The sequence below is a fragment of the Bacillus rossius genome, chromosome 5, assembly GCF_032445375.1.
Source record: "Bacillus rossius redtenbacheri isolate Brsri chromosome 5, Brsri_v3, whole genome shotgun sequence".
In the NCBI taxonomy this organism is placed as follows: domain Eukaryota; kingdom Metazoa; phylum Arthropoda; class Insecta; order Phasmatodea; family Bacillidae; genus Bacillus; species Bacillus rossius.
The window spans coordinates 61873811-61891170 of NC_086333.1; the positions used below are offsets into that span (position 1 = coordinate 61873811).

Here is a 17360-nt window from a genome sequence, read left to right on the forward strand (position 1 = left end):
TCGAGAACTGCTTGACAGAAGAGGTTCTCTTGCATTCCCTAGGGAAGATATTACGACTTGAAAGGGTTAGTGGTGGTGTGGAGGGGGGGGGAGGTTGGATGAACCAACGGGGCATCGGGATGACGTAATCTCTTCCCTAGTGCCGCGTGTAAACGCGTTACTGCGTCGTGGTTGCGTTTTATTCCCGCGCGGAGAGAGAGAGAGAGAGAGAGAGAGAGATAGAGAGAGAGAGAGGGAGAGAGAGAGAGAGAGATAGAGAGAGAGAGAGGGAGAGAGAGAGAGAGAGAGAGATAGAGAGAGAGAGAGGGAGAGAGAGAGAGAGAGAGATAGAGAGAGAGAGAGGGAGAGAGAGAGAGAGAGAGCAGCCACCGGCTGCTCAGTTTCTCCCCGTCCCTTCTGGCCGATTGCTTCTTCCGCAGAGTGTTGCCCTGCCGCTGTCCGCCGCTACGTCCTTTTTTATTTGGGGCTTTACGCGTCGTCGCCACCCAGGTCACAGTGTCCAGGGAGAATGGAGAAGGATCCCGGCCACGTCCTGCGGGAAGGTGCCGTTCTGGGAGTCCTTCTCGAGCTGCTTAGGAGACAGCGGGTAACCACGAATACAGGATACATTTCATATTTTCCCCCAAAATTCCCCTAAATAAACACGGTGATTCCGCCCATTTCCAATTGGTAGAGACCTGTAAAATTATTCGCGGATTCATTTCGCGATAGGATAGCGTCCAAATACTTTTGACATTATTTTGCTTCGGTGATTGGGCCACAGTTTTATCTGAAGGACTCTGGGCCGATGAAAAATCTTTAACAGAAGAATTAGCGAATCACGATCATTCCAGTCAACAGGTGTTACGGGTCGGTAACCAATCAGCAGATGTAATTTGCACGAGTGCACAGAGGATCATGGAGTCTATTCTTTAGGGATTTGAAATCGCGAATTTTACAGGTCTCTATCAATTGGTAACATACTATCTTTAAAGTCCTAATGTTCATTCTCTGTATACGTAAACTAAAATGATTTAACATCATAATATATCTTCTTATTTGGCAACATAGTAGATTTGAAATCCTAATACAATTTCTTTTTGTATGGTAACAAAGTGTTTTTGCATTCCTAAAGCTTTTTCTTACTACTTTGAAGTTAAGCATATTTGAAGTCTTAATGCGTATTCTGCCTAATTTCTCGCAAAGTATTACTTTAAGTCTTAATAAATAAATCTGTTTTTTTTTCGGTAGCAAAGTAGATTTAAAGTCCTAACGCATATTTAAAATAATATATATTGGAAATTCTAAAGCATCTTTATTGGTAGTAAAGAAGTGGAGCAGTGAAAAAATAGGACACTAATTTTAGCTTACAGCTTCCTCTTCAAGGAGTGTAAAAAATTTACCATCATCTTTCTACTTGTTTCCGAGCTCAGAGATTTTTACATTGTGAGGCAGTACTAATGCATCTATCTTCCTTTCCTTTAACAGTCAGCCACAGATCTCACAACAAGATGTGGATGATGGAGTGGAGGACTGAAAGTTGTAGTCACTCTATTAAGCAATATTTTTACGAAACAAACTCCTCCTCTATAAAGGATAGCGCTAGAAGTTTGTTAAATAGCTTGAAATGAACGCCCTAGGTGAAACTGCGGTAATGATGAGAGTCTTTTAAAAACAAAACTTTAACGTTACATCAGCAAGGAATTAGCTTTAAACATTAATTTATAATAATAAAAGAATAATTAGTTTTCCATATGTAAAAACGTGTTGTGAAGGTCGTTATCATTTTAACTTAAATTCTTAACATGGAAAAGACTGAATTATCACCTCCATGCCATGGATAAAACTCTGCGCGCAACTAATAAGGAGAAATGTTGATGGAAAATATGCATTCAGTCTTAAATCATCGCACTGCACTGTCATTTTTCAAAAGATTTCTCTGGAAACCGGGTGCCAGGAAAACGTTTGTGATACTTCAAGAAAGGTACTATAACTTTGTACAATTAATGGCTATAGTAATTTTTGTCAATATATGAAATACGTTTTTCGAGATAGTACTGAGTATCTCTAACTTAAATTGGCGAATAATTTTGTATCTTAATTGGTGTTTCATTCAAGCACTTTTTTTCAAACCATAAAAACTATAATATAATATTCAATAAGTTGAATTTATTCTGTTTTATTATGATTGTTAATGAGCGTAGTTAATAATGTAAATCTGTTCAGAGAACTGTAAAGAAATAACTTTAACTATTGGAGGTACTGGTACAATACAAAGCATAGCTGGGCAAGAATCCGAACCACCAGTATTACTGCTAACACTATTTTGTAATGATACAGTGGTTTTCATGGAAATGTGCAAATTGACAACAATATGTAATTTCCCATTAATATTTCCGTTAATATTAAAAAAAATTACAGTGTCGATCATTAAATCAAAATGAGAATACAATCCTCGTAGACTTATATGTTGAGTGAAAAGTATATGAAATATTAAAGGCTCTAGTCATCAGTGCAGAATAAAAGTTAACATTTTGTTTATTGTTGTAGTAAACCATTTTACGTGTGTGTCCTGCTGGACTTTGAAAAACTGCTAATGTGACGTGCAAGTTGCAGATGACTTCAACTAGTCCGAAAATAAAAGTTTGACCTGGGAAATTACTGAGAACTAGGCCGCTCGATTGTTGGATGCCATCCAATGGTTCAGACTTCAACAGGGAGCTTCAAATCCACGTTGATCTAGTCACCAGAACGAAACCAACTAACTGTAGGTTAAACTCACATTGTTTTTGGTCAAATGCTGCAAAAAAAAAATTTTTGGCTCACTGAAAGGTTAACTAAGATGTGATTGCATTTGTAAAAACAAACGTTTTTTCGAAGAAATCTTTTTTGATTCTATTGGCGCTTTTAGCACCATTTTAGAGAGCAGTGATTTTACCGTACAAGAGCCGACAGATTCCAGTGGAAAATTTTAAATACATGATATTTTTTATTTTTATTTTATATTTTATCTTAGTATGAATTGTGGGGAAAAATTATTCTAAACTCGGTATGCTTTAATTTTAACCGGATAATTTTTTTCGCAAAAAAAATTAATGGCAATATTATGGGTATAAATGATGTAAAATATTGAAATTTTGAAGCTACAAAATAAAAAATTGCACTTGGTTATCGTAAAAAACTGAAGCTTTCCGACGTAAATTAAAAGAGACCAGGGCAAAAATATCCAAGGCACTATCAACAACGATAAGAACAATACTTATAAAAACTCCACCCACTGAAAATCAATTAAAGTCTTCTTAACAAACCACGAATGGGGATTTATGTTCATTCATAATTCTAAGATAGCCACACGTAAGTTATATACCTGTTTAAAACAAACCTAAGGAATTGCCTTGATGCTATTGCAACTGAAGGCCTGAAAACTGTAACACACAAATTGAGGACAAAATGTTTTATTTTGGTTTTTGGAAACGAATTATTGGAAGCCGACGTTACGTACTTAAAAAACGTTTAGCGTTGGTGCAGTGATGTAGTCATGCGTCAAGGATAAAATATCATTTCGGATAAAATGTACGGCGCGAGATTTTTTTTTAATCCCGTATCATGGGGATGGGGGAGCGAAAGTGTTTCGCTGTGAACGGATATCAATAAACCGCAAAAGATAATAATAAATCGCGGTGGGGGTTTCCCTTGGATAGAGGGGAAGGGGGTTGGAACCGATGAGGGTGGAATTGGAGGGAGGTAGAAAAAAAAAAGAAAATAATTTTTTTTGTCATCGTTCTGTGGGGGATGTTTATGATGTGTTATCCTCCCCATCACCCACCCCTGTGACTCTATCCAGCTGCCTTCTCGCAGAGTCGCTCTCCGCCTGACCCGGGGAACCGTCCAATCAGCGACCAGTGTTTGATTGCACAGAAATGAGCATCGGGCCTCGTGCAATCACCTCCCCCCCCACCCCCTTTCGCGCTCACACCGATGCCCCTCCCTGCCGCGTTGCACGCTGGGGCGGTACAGTCGGCACCGCCCCCAACTTGGGACTCTCGCAAGCGATTCTCCAAAGCGACACGTACAGTACCCACGAGAAAAAAAAACCCTGTAAATTTGAGGCGTGTGGCCCGCCTCACGTGAGTTTAACTGTTATTTTTCTTATTAATGTTATTTATATTCTTATTTATTCTTATTTGTGTTATTTATATTCCTTAGGGTAATTAATTTGCACAGAGACATGGGGGCAAATATTAATTACACTCGTACCACGCGTTATAGACTTTGGCTGGGTTGCAGTACCTGAGTGAGCACATGTGACAGTTGGCAATGATCAGTACTTTTATGGAAGAGTTGGTAGCAAGTGTCGTGTGACGCGTAGCGCGAGTGCGCTGCTGGCGGCTGTGACGTCGATGACTGACACCGAGGCGAGTGTGTGGGGAGACGCGCGGCAGTTAAGACTTTAAGGCGCGATCCGCGACGGGAGTGAATGCCCGGCAGCACGGGAGCGAGTTACCGGACAGCGAGTGTGGTCGCTGAGGCGAAGCGGAAGGAGTCGCGACCCAGACGGCTGCAAGCACACCCAACGGGGCCTGAGCTGGGGCCTTTCGACAACTGCAAACCACGAGACATTCAGGTAAGGTCGTCGCCATTTGCCCACCCCTCGACTCGTCTTTAACGCACTCCCACGCAATATTACGAATCGCCGAGATTTTTGAAAAACTTTTTTTTTATACTCGTCTGTGCTGATTGAGCGCCGCCTCTGAAAGATTCGGTCCCCGAACTTTGATCGTTTAAATGATTACGTGATATTTCTGCATTGACTTTAACGTTTGCGGAGTTGAATAGCTGCAAGATTAGCTTTCACGAACAACGTAATAATTAAGAGAACTCATAATGCTAAAGACTGGAAGTTTTGTTTAAATCATTTAATTTCTCTACTTCAGCTTTTTTGGTTAATAATGAGCTCAACCCATTTAACACCGGTTGCTGTGCACGCATCGTGACGTCACTACGTGTAACCTGCGCACCTTTCCAACTGCGAAACGCTGTGGAGAAATCCCTACGCTATGTCACCCAACAAGTAAACTTGCAATAAACAATAAAAGGCCTTTTAGACTTTGCATTGCCGTAAATAATCTTGGTACGAGTGCAACCCACGGTCTTGGACTCTATCTTTGAACGTACTGTAATGTCATTTTTTTCTGTTACTGTTGTAAAATATTTTGTATTCAGACGCGTAAGATCAGGCGTGTAAAACCGCTCCTTTTTATGAAGTCAAGCTTTTTGTTTGAAAATAAATGTATCGCAGTCGGAATCCAAGAACAAGTCATTGTAAGTTGTTTGTACAACCTGTATGTCAAATGCTGCGCGAATTATTATTTTAATATTCTCAGCTAATGTTTGTTATACTCTGCTTGTTTGCGTAGGTATAGACAGCGCGTTTAATTGGTCGATTTTTTGTGGGATTACAGCTGGTCTACACCTAATATTTAAGTTGAGGCCCATCCTGTGGGGTGGTTTGAAGCCTCAAATTCTTCTCACCCACAACTCATATAAACGGTTAATATAGGTTCAGTTAGGGGTCCAAGAGACTTGATGCGTGGTCAAACACTGTATGTTAGTCTTTATTTTGTGGTGATTTAGGTTTCCTTTAGGTACACGTCTGAGGACGGCATACCAAGCACAGCCGTTCATTGCGGAAGCAAATACGTCCGGAATGATCAGGCCCAATACGGTAATGACGTCTCTTGCACAATCGGATTTTTATTTATTTTTTGAAGTGAAATTTCTTTACTGAGGGAGTAACAATTTTCGAGCGTTACGATGATTCCAATCGCATGAGGGGAATAGTTAGGTACGTGGTGGGGGAACCGGTAGAGGAGGAGAGTGCGTCAGCGGCGATGCCACTCCAACGCATGCATTAGCGGTCGAATGGGTAGACGGCAAAGGATAGGTACCTAGCGTAGCATTCTGTATGCTAGTTGTAACGGCCGGAAGGGGAGACGGCATGGGAGAGGTAGACTTGACGCAGCAGTGATATTACGGAATTCTCGTAACGCTGCTTACGTTTGTCTACTCCTCAGTTTTCGTAACGGCTAACGATTAACGCTGCCATATATTTTATTTTATTGAAACAATCTACAATTTTTATTTTGTGTGGAAAAGAGTTATGGTTTGTGTAAATGAGTTTATAATTATCATTCATTTTTATGAGGATAGTTTGATCGAAAATAAAAATAATTTATCTCTATTTCCACCTACATAAAAAAGCAAGAAGCTTCACTTCTGTAGTACGTGGACTCCACACGCACAAAGTTTTGCAAAATAATAAATATACCTAATGATCGGTTGTTGATATCATTGCTGTAATCCATGTTCCTTACATAAAATATGATTTTAAATGTTCTGTTTATGGATTATGTTAGTGGTACTAAATTTTTTATCCCCTGCTCAAATAATATTTACTTTAAGTGCAGAAATTTAATTGGTAGATAAATAATGAAAACGAAATTTCAGATTTATTTTCCGATACTCCTAAAATTAAATTAATTAAATTCATCATGCTTCTTCTTCACCTGGAGGACTATGAACCAGTGAGAAATCTTGAATAAAAAATGTATCAAAGCATGATCTGACAGTTGAGACGTCTTGCATCCAGCAGTAAATGAACAGGTGACTTTTTCCTGAGTTATCAGTGGACCGCTGAGTCTATAATGGTTCTCATTGTGCCTGCAATTTTTTTTCTCTGGCCGCTGTGGATTAAGACCCGAAGATTTCAAGGTTTCTTTGACCTGACAGTTATTTTTGTTTTCAATGACTTGTTTGCTATTCGGCGGTTTAGTTGATAATGGCTTGTTATGGGCTGAGACTATACCTTAGAGAGAATAAAAACAATTGACGATTACGCAAAAACATACAAGTTCTTGGAGTTAATAGTTGTTCTAGTCAATAACCTAATAAAATTTATTTAAACATATGCCATTCGTAAACCCGCATTGAAAAGAGGAAAATCTTGTCGGTGAATTCGAAAATCTTTAAGAGCACCCATACAGTTTCGGGTAAGTTTTAAATTTACTTACCTCGAACGTGAACTGACATCTGTTTACGTTGTTTACAACAAGACTATGGTGTAGTTATATTAATATGGAATTACCTGAAATCGTTAAGTACCCTCCATGTGTTTATTTGAAAATATCTTTATATTCCTGTAATTTTAAAACACTGTGTGTGTCCCGCTAGATTTGGCCAAATCGACTGTTTATTAGAACGCGTGACTTCCGAAATTAGATTTTCTCGTCTTCATCATCTAAGAGTACATCTCTCTTGGTGACTACTGGTTATATACATATGTAGAGTTTGGAGTTTACATGTCACAGTGGTGTCAATGTTTCAACAAGTTTGGAGTTAGTGGCTGCATTCCTCCTCATGTGCTCTTGAAGTCTAAGCCAATACGGGAAATGACAGGTAAACGTGATAACGTGCAAACCTTTATATGGAAAATAATTCAATTCGTTGTCATACCAAAGTGGTTAATTGTTATGTTAAATACAAAAATTCACCCGAACTATTAACAATTATTAGATAAGTAAATTTTGCTACATTCTTATGAGTACAAAACAGTAACAAAGAGAGGAATCTATACATATTTATATATTATTTTTTATTTTTTTTTGTTGTCCTTTATGGGATCCTAAACCCTTCATCCAACTGCATTGAAACTTTACACACTTGACCTTTGAAACGCGAGGAAGATCACTGTCTAGGTGAGATTTCGATAAACCCAATCTTTAAAGCAGAATTTAATTATTTTTGATGATATTTCGCCATTTCACGCATAGTTCATCCAACCTCTATAAAATCTTTGCACACTTGATCTTTGAAACACGATGGAGGTTGCTATCTAAAACGTTCAATAGGTGGCGCGCGAAAAATATATGTACGATAATTACCAGTAAATATTTTATGACAGTTCCTCTTCTCGATGGTCCCAATTATAATGGTAGCGCGCGAGACGTATAACTTGCATGCAGGTATTAGTCCATGGAGCGGGTGTCTGTTCTGAAGTTGAAGTCAACTGGTTAGCAAGGGAAGCCATCTTTTCACAGACGAGAGAGCCAAAACCCGAAGTTCCCCGAAGTTCATGCTTTTTTTTCCGTATATTTTATGTAGCTATCCTAACCAAATCAGCCGTCCACAATGTATTTATAATGTAGCTAACCTAACCTAATTGACCATTATATCCTTTTATCAACACTACCATATTTATTTACAATGAAAAAAAAAACCGAAGGTGCACGATAGGGCGTTTGGCTCTCTCGTCTGTGAAAATAAGGATTCCCGGTTAGCAATTGGATAGCAAAACAAATCGAAACTTTATAAAAGCATATATATATATAATAATGTTTGCTTATCCGTATGCGTTCCTATAACATTCGTCCGATTGCGATGAAACTCTGGTGAGTTGTTATGCGCATGCCCGCGAAGTTTTCTGAGTTAGTAAACTCATTTTACAAGAGGTAGGGCGTGAATAGTTTCAACCAATGTGTGTATTTCATACAGTTTAATGGTAGTTGATGTGTTCTCGTTGTGTGAGTGCGCACGCATTAAATAATTGAATTGTATTTAATATAAAGTACAGAAGAGAGATAGAGTTATAGAGATATAGTGACAGATAGAATGAGATAGAGGTAGATAGAGAGATAGAGAGGTATAAAGTATGAGATAAAGAGAAAAAACAGATATGTATATATATAGATAGACATATAGAGATATAGTATAAATGATTGGAGGAGAGAGATAGTAGGAGATACAGAGGTAAATATAGAGATATAGAGAAAGATAGAGATAGGGAGATATATACAGAGATAAATTGATATTTATTAAGAGATAAAGATAAATATGATTAGATAGGCCTATATATATATATATTAAGAAAACGAAATATAGAGAGTAGATATTGAAGTAGATTGAGAAATAGATATATATTGTTACGGATTATTAAAACAATAATCGTCGTGGGCAAAGTACTGGGTTCGTGAATGGATAGCCCAATTAAAGATTTTACTACATTTATTGATTTCAAATATTTACATCACTAACAAATAATCTTCTAAAAATGCCTAACAATCAATTACACTTAAAAATGTTTATTCCCCAGTCACTCGGTTCTTACACACCGCACACCTCGCTGGGCCGCACCTCTGGCGCGACTCTCGCCGCAGCGCTCCTCGTGGACCTCCGTCGCGGGACTCCGTCGCCGCACTCCGCCGCCGCCGTCGCACTTCCCTTCGCCGAGGTTCCACTCGAAGCTTCGCTCGGAACTTCGCTCGGGACTCTCGCCGCGCCCGCAGTACTCTCGCCACCCAACTATCGCCGAGAAACTCGCTCGCTGAGGAAATCCTCGCCCAGCAACTCCGCCGCACCCGCGGCACTATCGCCGAGACTCTCTCACCCCGGAACCTTCGCCCAGGGACTTAGCCGCCCCGGAAACTCCTACCGCACCCGTGGCACTATCGCCCCGGAAAAACTCTCTCACCGAGGAACTCCGCCGCACCCGCGGCACTATCGCCCCGGAAAAAAATTCTTCAGGGGCCGGCTTCCCGGGCTTATATAGGCCCAGGCACCACTTCTAGAAGTGACGAGCGTGGCTGGGGCCAGTCGCGTCATCCCGCGCCGACCCAACGTCAGAATCATCGAGAAAGGTTTTGGCAGCTCGTGCGATGGAAACCCGCGGAATTCCCAATACTTGCCAGGTGTCAGGTAACGGCGCCGCGCGGGGAGTGGTGAAGAGGAGGGGGGAAGCGACAACCCTTGTAATCCACCAGGCGCGCGTGTCATGTGTCACGACAGCGGCGGCCACGTGAAATCAGTAGCCGTGTGGGGCCAGCTCCGAACCTGCGTGCGCCGCGGCCCTGCTTACGTTCGTAACAATATAATAGTGTGGTGCTTTGTACATGGGTACCTACTTCAAACTAATTACAAATTTTTAATGAGGTAGTGCAATGCATGCCAGGCATTAGCTAGTTCATTATAAATTATGTCAGAATTATTATTATCTTTCCTTAGTCGCTGTAAGTTTACTGAACTATTTAAAATATTTATGTAAGAAAATTCTTAAATTGGGAAATATAACTAGTCATACACAAAAAAAAATATTTTGCTAACTTATCAAGTTATTCTAAAATATTGCTTTCTAAAGTTAAACTATTCTAATTTAGCAAAAAAAAAAAATTACAGCGTGAATAGTCAAATCTACCAGATTGATAATTTTTGCCGCATTAGTCTTACAAAGAATATTTTCCAAAAACGTATAGCTGGTTTGTTTTATTTTGAATTATTATTATCTATTAGTTGGATTATTTAGAATCGCGTAATAAAACAAAAATTATTCACAAAATTAAATAACTTATTGCACGATGGGAATCAAAAAACTTGTGCAAAAATGCATATAATTCGAAAATAGACACTTTTTTGATATTGGTATTTGGATTCAGAACCGTTATTAATTGTTGGCCTTTTAACAGTTCTCAGCTTGACGTTGAGCTATGGGATATGCTGTATACACCGAGCAAGAGAACAGTGGAAAAGTGAAACGGTTTTGAGGCCGGGGTTGTACTGTACCTTACTAAACATTTTGTTTCGACAGAAAAGTTTTTTTTGTACTTTTGTTGATTACTAATAGCAGCATGATTTCGTTACCACTAATAAATAGTTTAAATTAAGTTGAAATAATATTTTGAGTACTTAAATATATACAGAGTATGAAATACTCCTTCAAAAAATTTTTAATTTTTTTTTGCGTCCCTCCCTAATTTTTTTGAAGCGAAGTAAAGCCATCTTATTATTCCTTTTTTTTCTGGATTTGCGATTTTGGAAGCATTTATGATTACTTGTATTTCATTGAACCCAAGTTCGGTTTATCGATGATTGTTTGTATGTATTGAAAATTATATCTTTGATGGTCATTAACTGCTTTTCTAATTGTACATGAAAAATAGTTATGGTTAAAGAGGAAAAAAATATCATAACCAAAGACCTATTCAGACTTTTAATGTAACGATATTTACATATTGTATGGTTGGAACAATGCATGTAAATTTTCCTTATCAATGATGTAAATACAAACAGAACTACTAAGGTGTTGATTTAGGAAAAATTTAAAACTTTTGGTTGAATTTTTGCGTTTGGTAATTATTGGTACCAAATATCTTTACTTTAGCTTGATTAGTTTCAGAGATACCATTATTTATCTTAAACACATATTTACTCCTTTTCTACATCCTTAGGAATGGGTTTCTGTTATAAAGCAAAGCATAATTTTAAATTATCCAAAGTTCTTTCTAACAAAAAATGGTTCATTAAAATTCTTCAAGTAGTTTCGATTTATGCTTGAACAAACAGACAAACTGAAAAACAGACAAAATCTAAAAAAAACTATATTTTTGTTTTCTCAATAATGTAGATACCCATTTCCAATAGTATTTTTCATCATTTCATCCATTGTACTGACGTTTTGCCTCGAAAAGTTTTATTAATTTAAAACTATTAATATGTGTATATATTTTTTTATAGTTTAGCCATTTTATTGAGATAATTGCAACCCAGTGGATAGATTACTAAAAAAAAAACCCACAAATTTTGTTACTAGAGGTGTTAGAAACATACAGGGCGCCTGGCTTAAGCGCTCAAGTTTGTTTATGTACATGTTTGGCGCGAACGTGTCTCTTTAGTTTTTAATATCTGGCGATGCAGGAGCGACGCTTCTTTGCGAGGTAATGAGAAGCTGGGCGGGGAAAATTTCCCAGTGCGAAGTCCAAAATGAGGGTGTTGAAACGAGGGGAACGGAAGGAAAAAAAAAATCTAATATGTGAAAATTTCGAGGTACTCAGCGGACGTTAGGCGGCTCCATACGGCGCGCGTTTGACGCGGCTGGAGAATGGTTAAACGGTGGAAAGAAGAGGGTGTGGGTGTGAAGGGGGAGGGGGTGCAGAGACACCATGATGACCCATTTCACGCCCGGAACCAGCGCGTCCTAATGATTATAAAACGCCGTACATAATACATGCGGGCGCCATGGTGATCGGAACTAGAGGAAGAAGAAGAAGAAGCAGAAGAAGAAGAAGAAGGAGAAGAAAAAGCAGTCTGGCGTGTGACCATCCTTTGTCCTGGTTTCTCTCTTCCCACCCCCCCTCCCCCTTTTTTTTTGTTTTCGGTCCGGTCAACATTTAACTATTTTCGTCTCTTCTTCTTCTTCATCACGCTCCGTCATTCCGCGAATTTCTGATATTCATTCATCGCATGCACGGGGGAATTTGTTTTAAAAATCAACTCTTGTTAAGTTAAGGTTTAATGTGCATAAAGTTCCACTCAGTTTATTACCAGGAAAAAAACTATTTGAAAGCTAACGAGTAAAATGAAATGATAAAAAATTTGACTTTCTTTACTTGATACTAAGGAGTATTGACTTCAAAGCGTTTTTATATTGGTATAATGATCCGAAATTTCGCAACATTGCTAAGCTTTCCACTTCAGAGAAGAAATAGTCACTGAAAAAAAGCTGAAGTAGAAATGAAGCAGTAATTTTATTCAAAAAATCCTTCTTCTTTTAAAATGAAATATATGCTTAAAACTAATTTTTTAACACAACTGGTAAAAAGGGTATATTCCTATTAAAACTGAATTAATATAAAAGTTTAAGGGTTGATAACTAACTGAGTAATATAATTTTACACTGTTAAATTCGTAACCATTCTTGATGATTTTCAAAGAAACAAAGGTTTTGAGACCGGTGGCATGGAGGTTGAAATACAACATTTGCCCAGTAACTGTGAACTATAACGTTTTTAGTTAATTCTAAATAAAGACTGTCAATTTACCATAATATTAAAAAAAATATACATTCTTTAAAAAGGCAGGCATCTTGGAGATATTCAATTATTATGGTATAGTAGTATAACATTTTTGTGTCGAAGAGCTTCCAAATGTTTAACCTAGGTGAAATGTCTTTCAAGGTTAAAATAAAACACAGTTTAAAAAGAATTTCTCTGAAAAAAATTTTTTTTTATTAAATTGTAGTGCTGTTGTGAAACCTATTAGTGTTAAATAAGATTTAGGTCAACGTTTATTAATTAGACCATTACAGTATACTCTTGTTCTGAAAAACCACTATTATTATTTATTTTATCGGATAGTAATCGACAATTAACAATGTTGTATTGGTAGATTTTTAAAGAAAATATTTATGTAACTAGTTTTCAAAAATTAAACTTTTTAAATACAAATTATTTTATAGTGTAAATTTACGCATTCGACTTACTTAAAGAACATTTTTTCTTTACGTTGGAATGCAGATTACCTGTAGGTAAAATAGTTTCAGGCACAAACGCATATGTTGGACTCCAGTATTTTTGCGTCTGTTAAGCGTGAGCAATAATTAAAAAATACATATTGCACAGAGTTTTATTAAGGTTTTTTGCATGTATGAAATTTGTAGTTTTTTTCTTTATTTAATTGATGTATTTAATTAATAACTATAATAAAGCAAGATGTTTTAATTAATAATCCAGGTAATATACAAGTATCTGATTTTAAATATACATATATACAACCTTATTTGGCTTTTAAGATAAAGTCTCAATGACAAAAGTTTAGAAATTCTATTATAAATAATTATAATGTAACCGTCTGTTCACTGCCAATGTGCAGTTGTATAGGGAATTTCCTCTATAGCATTTCATAATGCTTCAAAGAAGATAATTTATCCGTGATATGCACATGTCATACGAAATAATTGTATGTCCAACATTTACGTCTGCGATATATGGGACTTCTAAACACAATGAAATTAATTCAATTTTTTTTTTTTTCACTTCTGATGAGTGTAAGGCATTGAATATTTCTTTTTACGCAGCAAACGTATGTGATACACGACGGCTCATACAACTGAGACACAGATGAAATGGTAAAGAATCGTTTAATACCTATCATACATTGGCGCGATGTATGGAACTGTCAGATTTACAGAAGAAGGAACTTCGAATTCCGAGTTTTTTTTTTCTCGGAATTAGTATGCTTATCTACTTTATTTCTCTTTACTATCACGTCACGTCTCGAGGAAGGATTTTACACACCAAACTGATGATGGGAACAGATGCAAGTTCCCGAAACGTCGCAACTGTTTTGTCATAGGAAACCTACTGTGTTCGTCGGTGTTATCGTCGTTGTGTTGGACACAATATCTATTTATCTTCATCGTTGTGTTCCTATATCTCTGCGTTGTTCAGGTTTTGTTGTCTGTCTATATTTCCTCTTATTGTTGAAACTGTCTCATCGTCGTTAGACCACTGTGTTCGTTTGTGCTGTTATTTATTCATGACTTAATTCCTTCCCCGGAATTCTTGTGCTGTCTGATATTTTAGTTTGAATGTGTTCGCCTGTGCTGTCGTCGTTGTGTTGTCCATAATGCCTGTTTAGGTTCATCGTTTGGTTTATCTGTTTGACATCAGCTGATTTAGGCTTGTTTTCTGTGGTGGTTTGAGTTTTCATTTTTATTTATGATTTTTCATTTATGAATTTTTCCAATGACAATCAGTGCAAAACTGCAATGGCGTATGTCCAAGAAAATGTATTAAATCAGCCTGGGTTAAACGAACCACGAGGAGAATTGTTGTTGATACTTCCATAATTATATCTAAACTTTAATGTTCCTTTAATTTTCCTTTAAATGTCCACTTTAATAATATATTTAAAATATAAAAAAATATAAAACTACAATAGGTGTATTTAGTAGGTCCTGGGGCACCGGCTCATGGCTAGGGAGTCAGGGATTCGAGGCGGCCATCTAGGATTAGGTCACTTCCGGTGGTCATCTTGGATTATGTCACTTCTGGCAGCCATCTTGTATTCCACCATTTTGTTTTCTAGAACATTCCACCGAATTATGACGTCACGTCCTCAAATATAAAATAGAAAATCGGGAAATTTTTAAGAAATTTATAAAAAACTATTAATAAAACTTTAATTTAAAAACTTGATGACTTCGTCATCGAGATCCTCACTCCTGTGCGTTGCACTTTTCGTTACGATGCCATCTTCATCGAGCTTCCCACTTCTACCCATGCATTATAGTCTGCTGGAGGCAGCCATCTTGTTTAGTGGAGACCACCATCTTGATTTCATCTGATGGATGTCGTCATCGGGTGCAGGTTTCTAAAGGACGTTAGTGTATGTAAGGCCGAGTTTATATCTCCTACCAGTGTTGTTATGACCCTAATAGACCAAAAAATTCACAAAATTTGGTAAAGAAAAATCACAAAATCCACAGTCATTTTGTTGTTGTAACCATCATTTATTCTTAAAGATATACAATGTATGTAGGGTTGTGTTTATATTTCCCAACAGTGTTGTTATGAGCCTTATAGACCAACAAAAAAATCCACAGTCATTTTTTAGACCACCATTTTTTCTTAAAGACATAATCATTTATGTTTTTATGTATAGTCTGTGATATATGTGATCATATATCAAACTAATCGACTCATCGTTGCGGATGGCCGCCGGAAGTGACATAATCCAAGATGGCCGCCAGAAGTGACGTAATTCAAGATAGGCGCCTCTAATCCCTTAATCCCTAGCCATCAGCCGGTGCCCCAGGACCTACTAAATACACCTACTATATACTAAATTCAATATCTGCGGTGTAGAGAACAACATACTATGAAATATTATTACATAGGTACATTATTTTTCCATTTGATTGATTAATTTATGAAGTAGTAAAGTTCTTCGAAATTATCAATTAAATGAATACTATTTGCCATTAATTATTTGATAATGTAATATTTCACTTACTATGGTGGTCGTGGTAAACATTATTTTGAGGAAAAATTCTCGTTTTGAGGGAAATTTTCCCATTTTATTCTCCAAAAAAGCCAGAGGCTTGAAAATTTCTAAATTCTGCTTAAATTCCTTATCGGAAAGTCGCCCTAAGCGACTGAGATCAGTAACTGCCATCGTTGCATATATCGTTAAGGTCTAATGCTGAAAATACGTATTTTTGTGGTATAAAATTGGGAAAAATTTTAAAAATGATAAAAAATTAATTTTAATTAAATTATGATAATACAATTTATAAAAGTAAACTGGGTTCGAACCCGGTGAGGGTAATAGATTAAAAATGGCGACAGATCCTTCCTCCACGGAAGCCACCGGCAGACTGACCTCCCACCACTAATCCCAAAGTAGGTATTACGTCTGTCAGTATGACGTCATGGCGGTCATCAGGTTTCCGCCTTCCGGAGGGTGCTGCTGCCATACTTTTTTCATCTGCTAGAAGAGGGTCCCGCCATATAAGTTTAATTTTTTCCCCACTAGAGAGCAGTAATCATTTATTACCAGGGTGCTCACCATCTGTCCGCCGCTTTGCCGCCGTCTTGAATATTCGTAATTTTTAACATATAAATAAAAAAAATCCAAAAATAACTTGTTAAAAAATTGTTCGATTCGATCGATTCCTGTCCACGGTTTCATACCAGGCAGTACAGAGTTAATTACTTTTATTAACTATATATTAAAAAGTCTAAGGTCCAGAATAAATAACTAAAATAACATCAATATCACATGAAACAGCAGGAATAATAAGGCGTTAGCACACACACCAAGTGCCAGTCATGTGGTAAGGACCATTTGATCGAAATCCACCCGCCCACTTTGTATTTTTTTCCCCCTTGCCTTGCATGGAAAAATAACTTCCAATACATGTGAAGATAAAAGTATTCACGTGCGACTAGTCAAAGTACCGACCATCACGAAAACATGTTAAAGCATGGTTGAAATCATAACCCGGTACGTGTAATTCTTGTGCAGCAAGACAAGGAGAATGAAACTGGAACTTCACAGGTTTAAAGTCAATTTTACGGGCTGCGATGTCATACGGTATAAATTCTTTCTTAAAACAAATAATATTTAATTTTACCTGGCCTTAAAAAATCATCAGAAATTTATGTTGTTAAAAGGCTAAATAAAATTAAAAAAAAAAATTCTGAATTTTTTTTTTTTTTAAACTATTCCACTTAGTAGCCACGGCAGTTGCCTTTAAACCTTATCCACTGCACAAAAATTTTTAAAGTTAATATTTTCCAGATAATTATGCAAAAAAATACGCGCTATATGTATATATATTTTAAAATTTTTGTTGAATTTGAACCACTCAAAATGGCTTCAAGTTTGACCATGTTAAACGAAAGAAAAAAAAAATTGGTTGTCTGTAAAGTCGGTGTACGGACGGTAGTTTAACGTGACGTCATAACAAAACATTGATGAAATGATTGAATACTTTTATGAATAAAATTGAATAATTTTTATTGAATTATCACTATTTTGTATAGATACAA

At 37.1% G+C, this 17360-nt stretch overlaps 1 protein-coding gene across 1 annotated transcript in view; it reads left to right on the forward strand.

Annotated features, from left to right (window-relative positions):
• Positions 1–4381: 4381 nt before the first annotated feature.
• The window catches only part of LOC134531887 (uncharacterized), a 347014-nt gene continuing 334035 nt past the window's right edge, over positions 4382–17360 (forward strand). Inside the window, exon 1 of the mRNA XM_063367900.1 lies at positions 4382–4603. Coding sequence (XP_063223970.1) covers positions 4457–4603 — 147 coding nt within the window. The 5' untranslated portion in view covers positions 4382–4456. The remainder of the gene's footprint in view (positions 4604–17360) is intronic.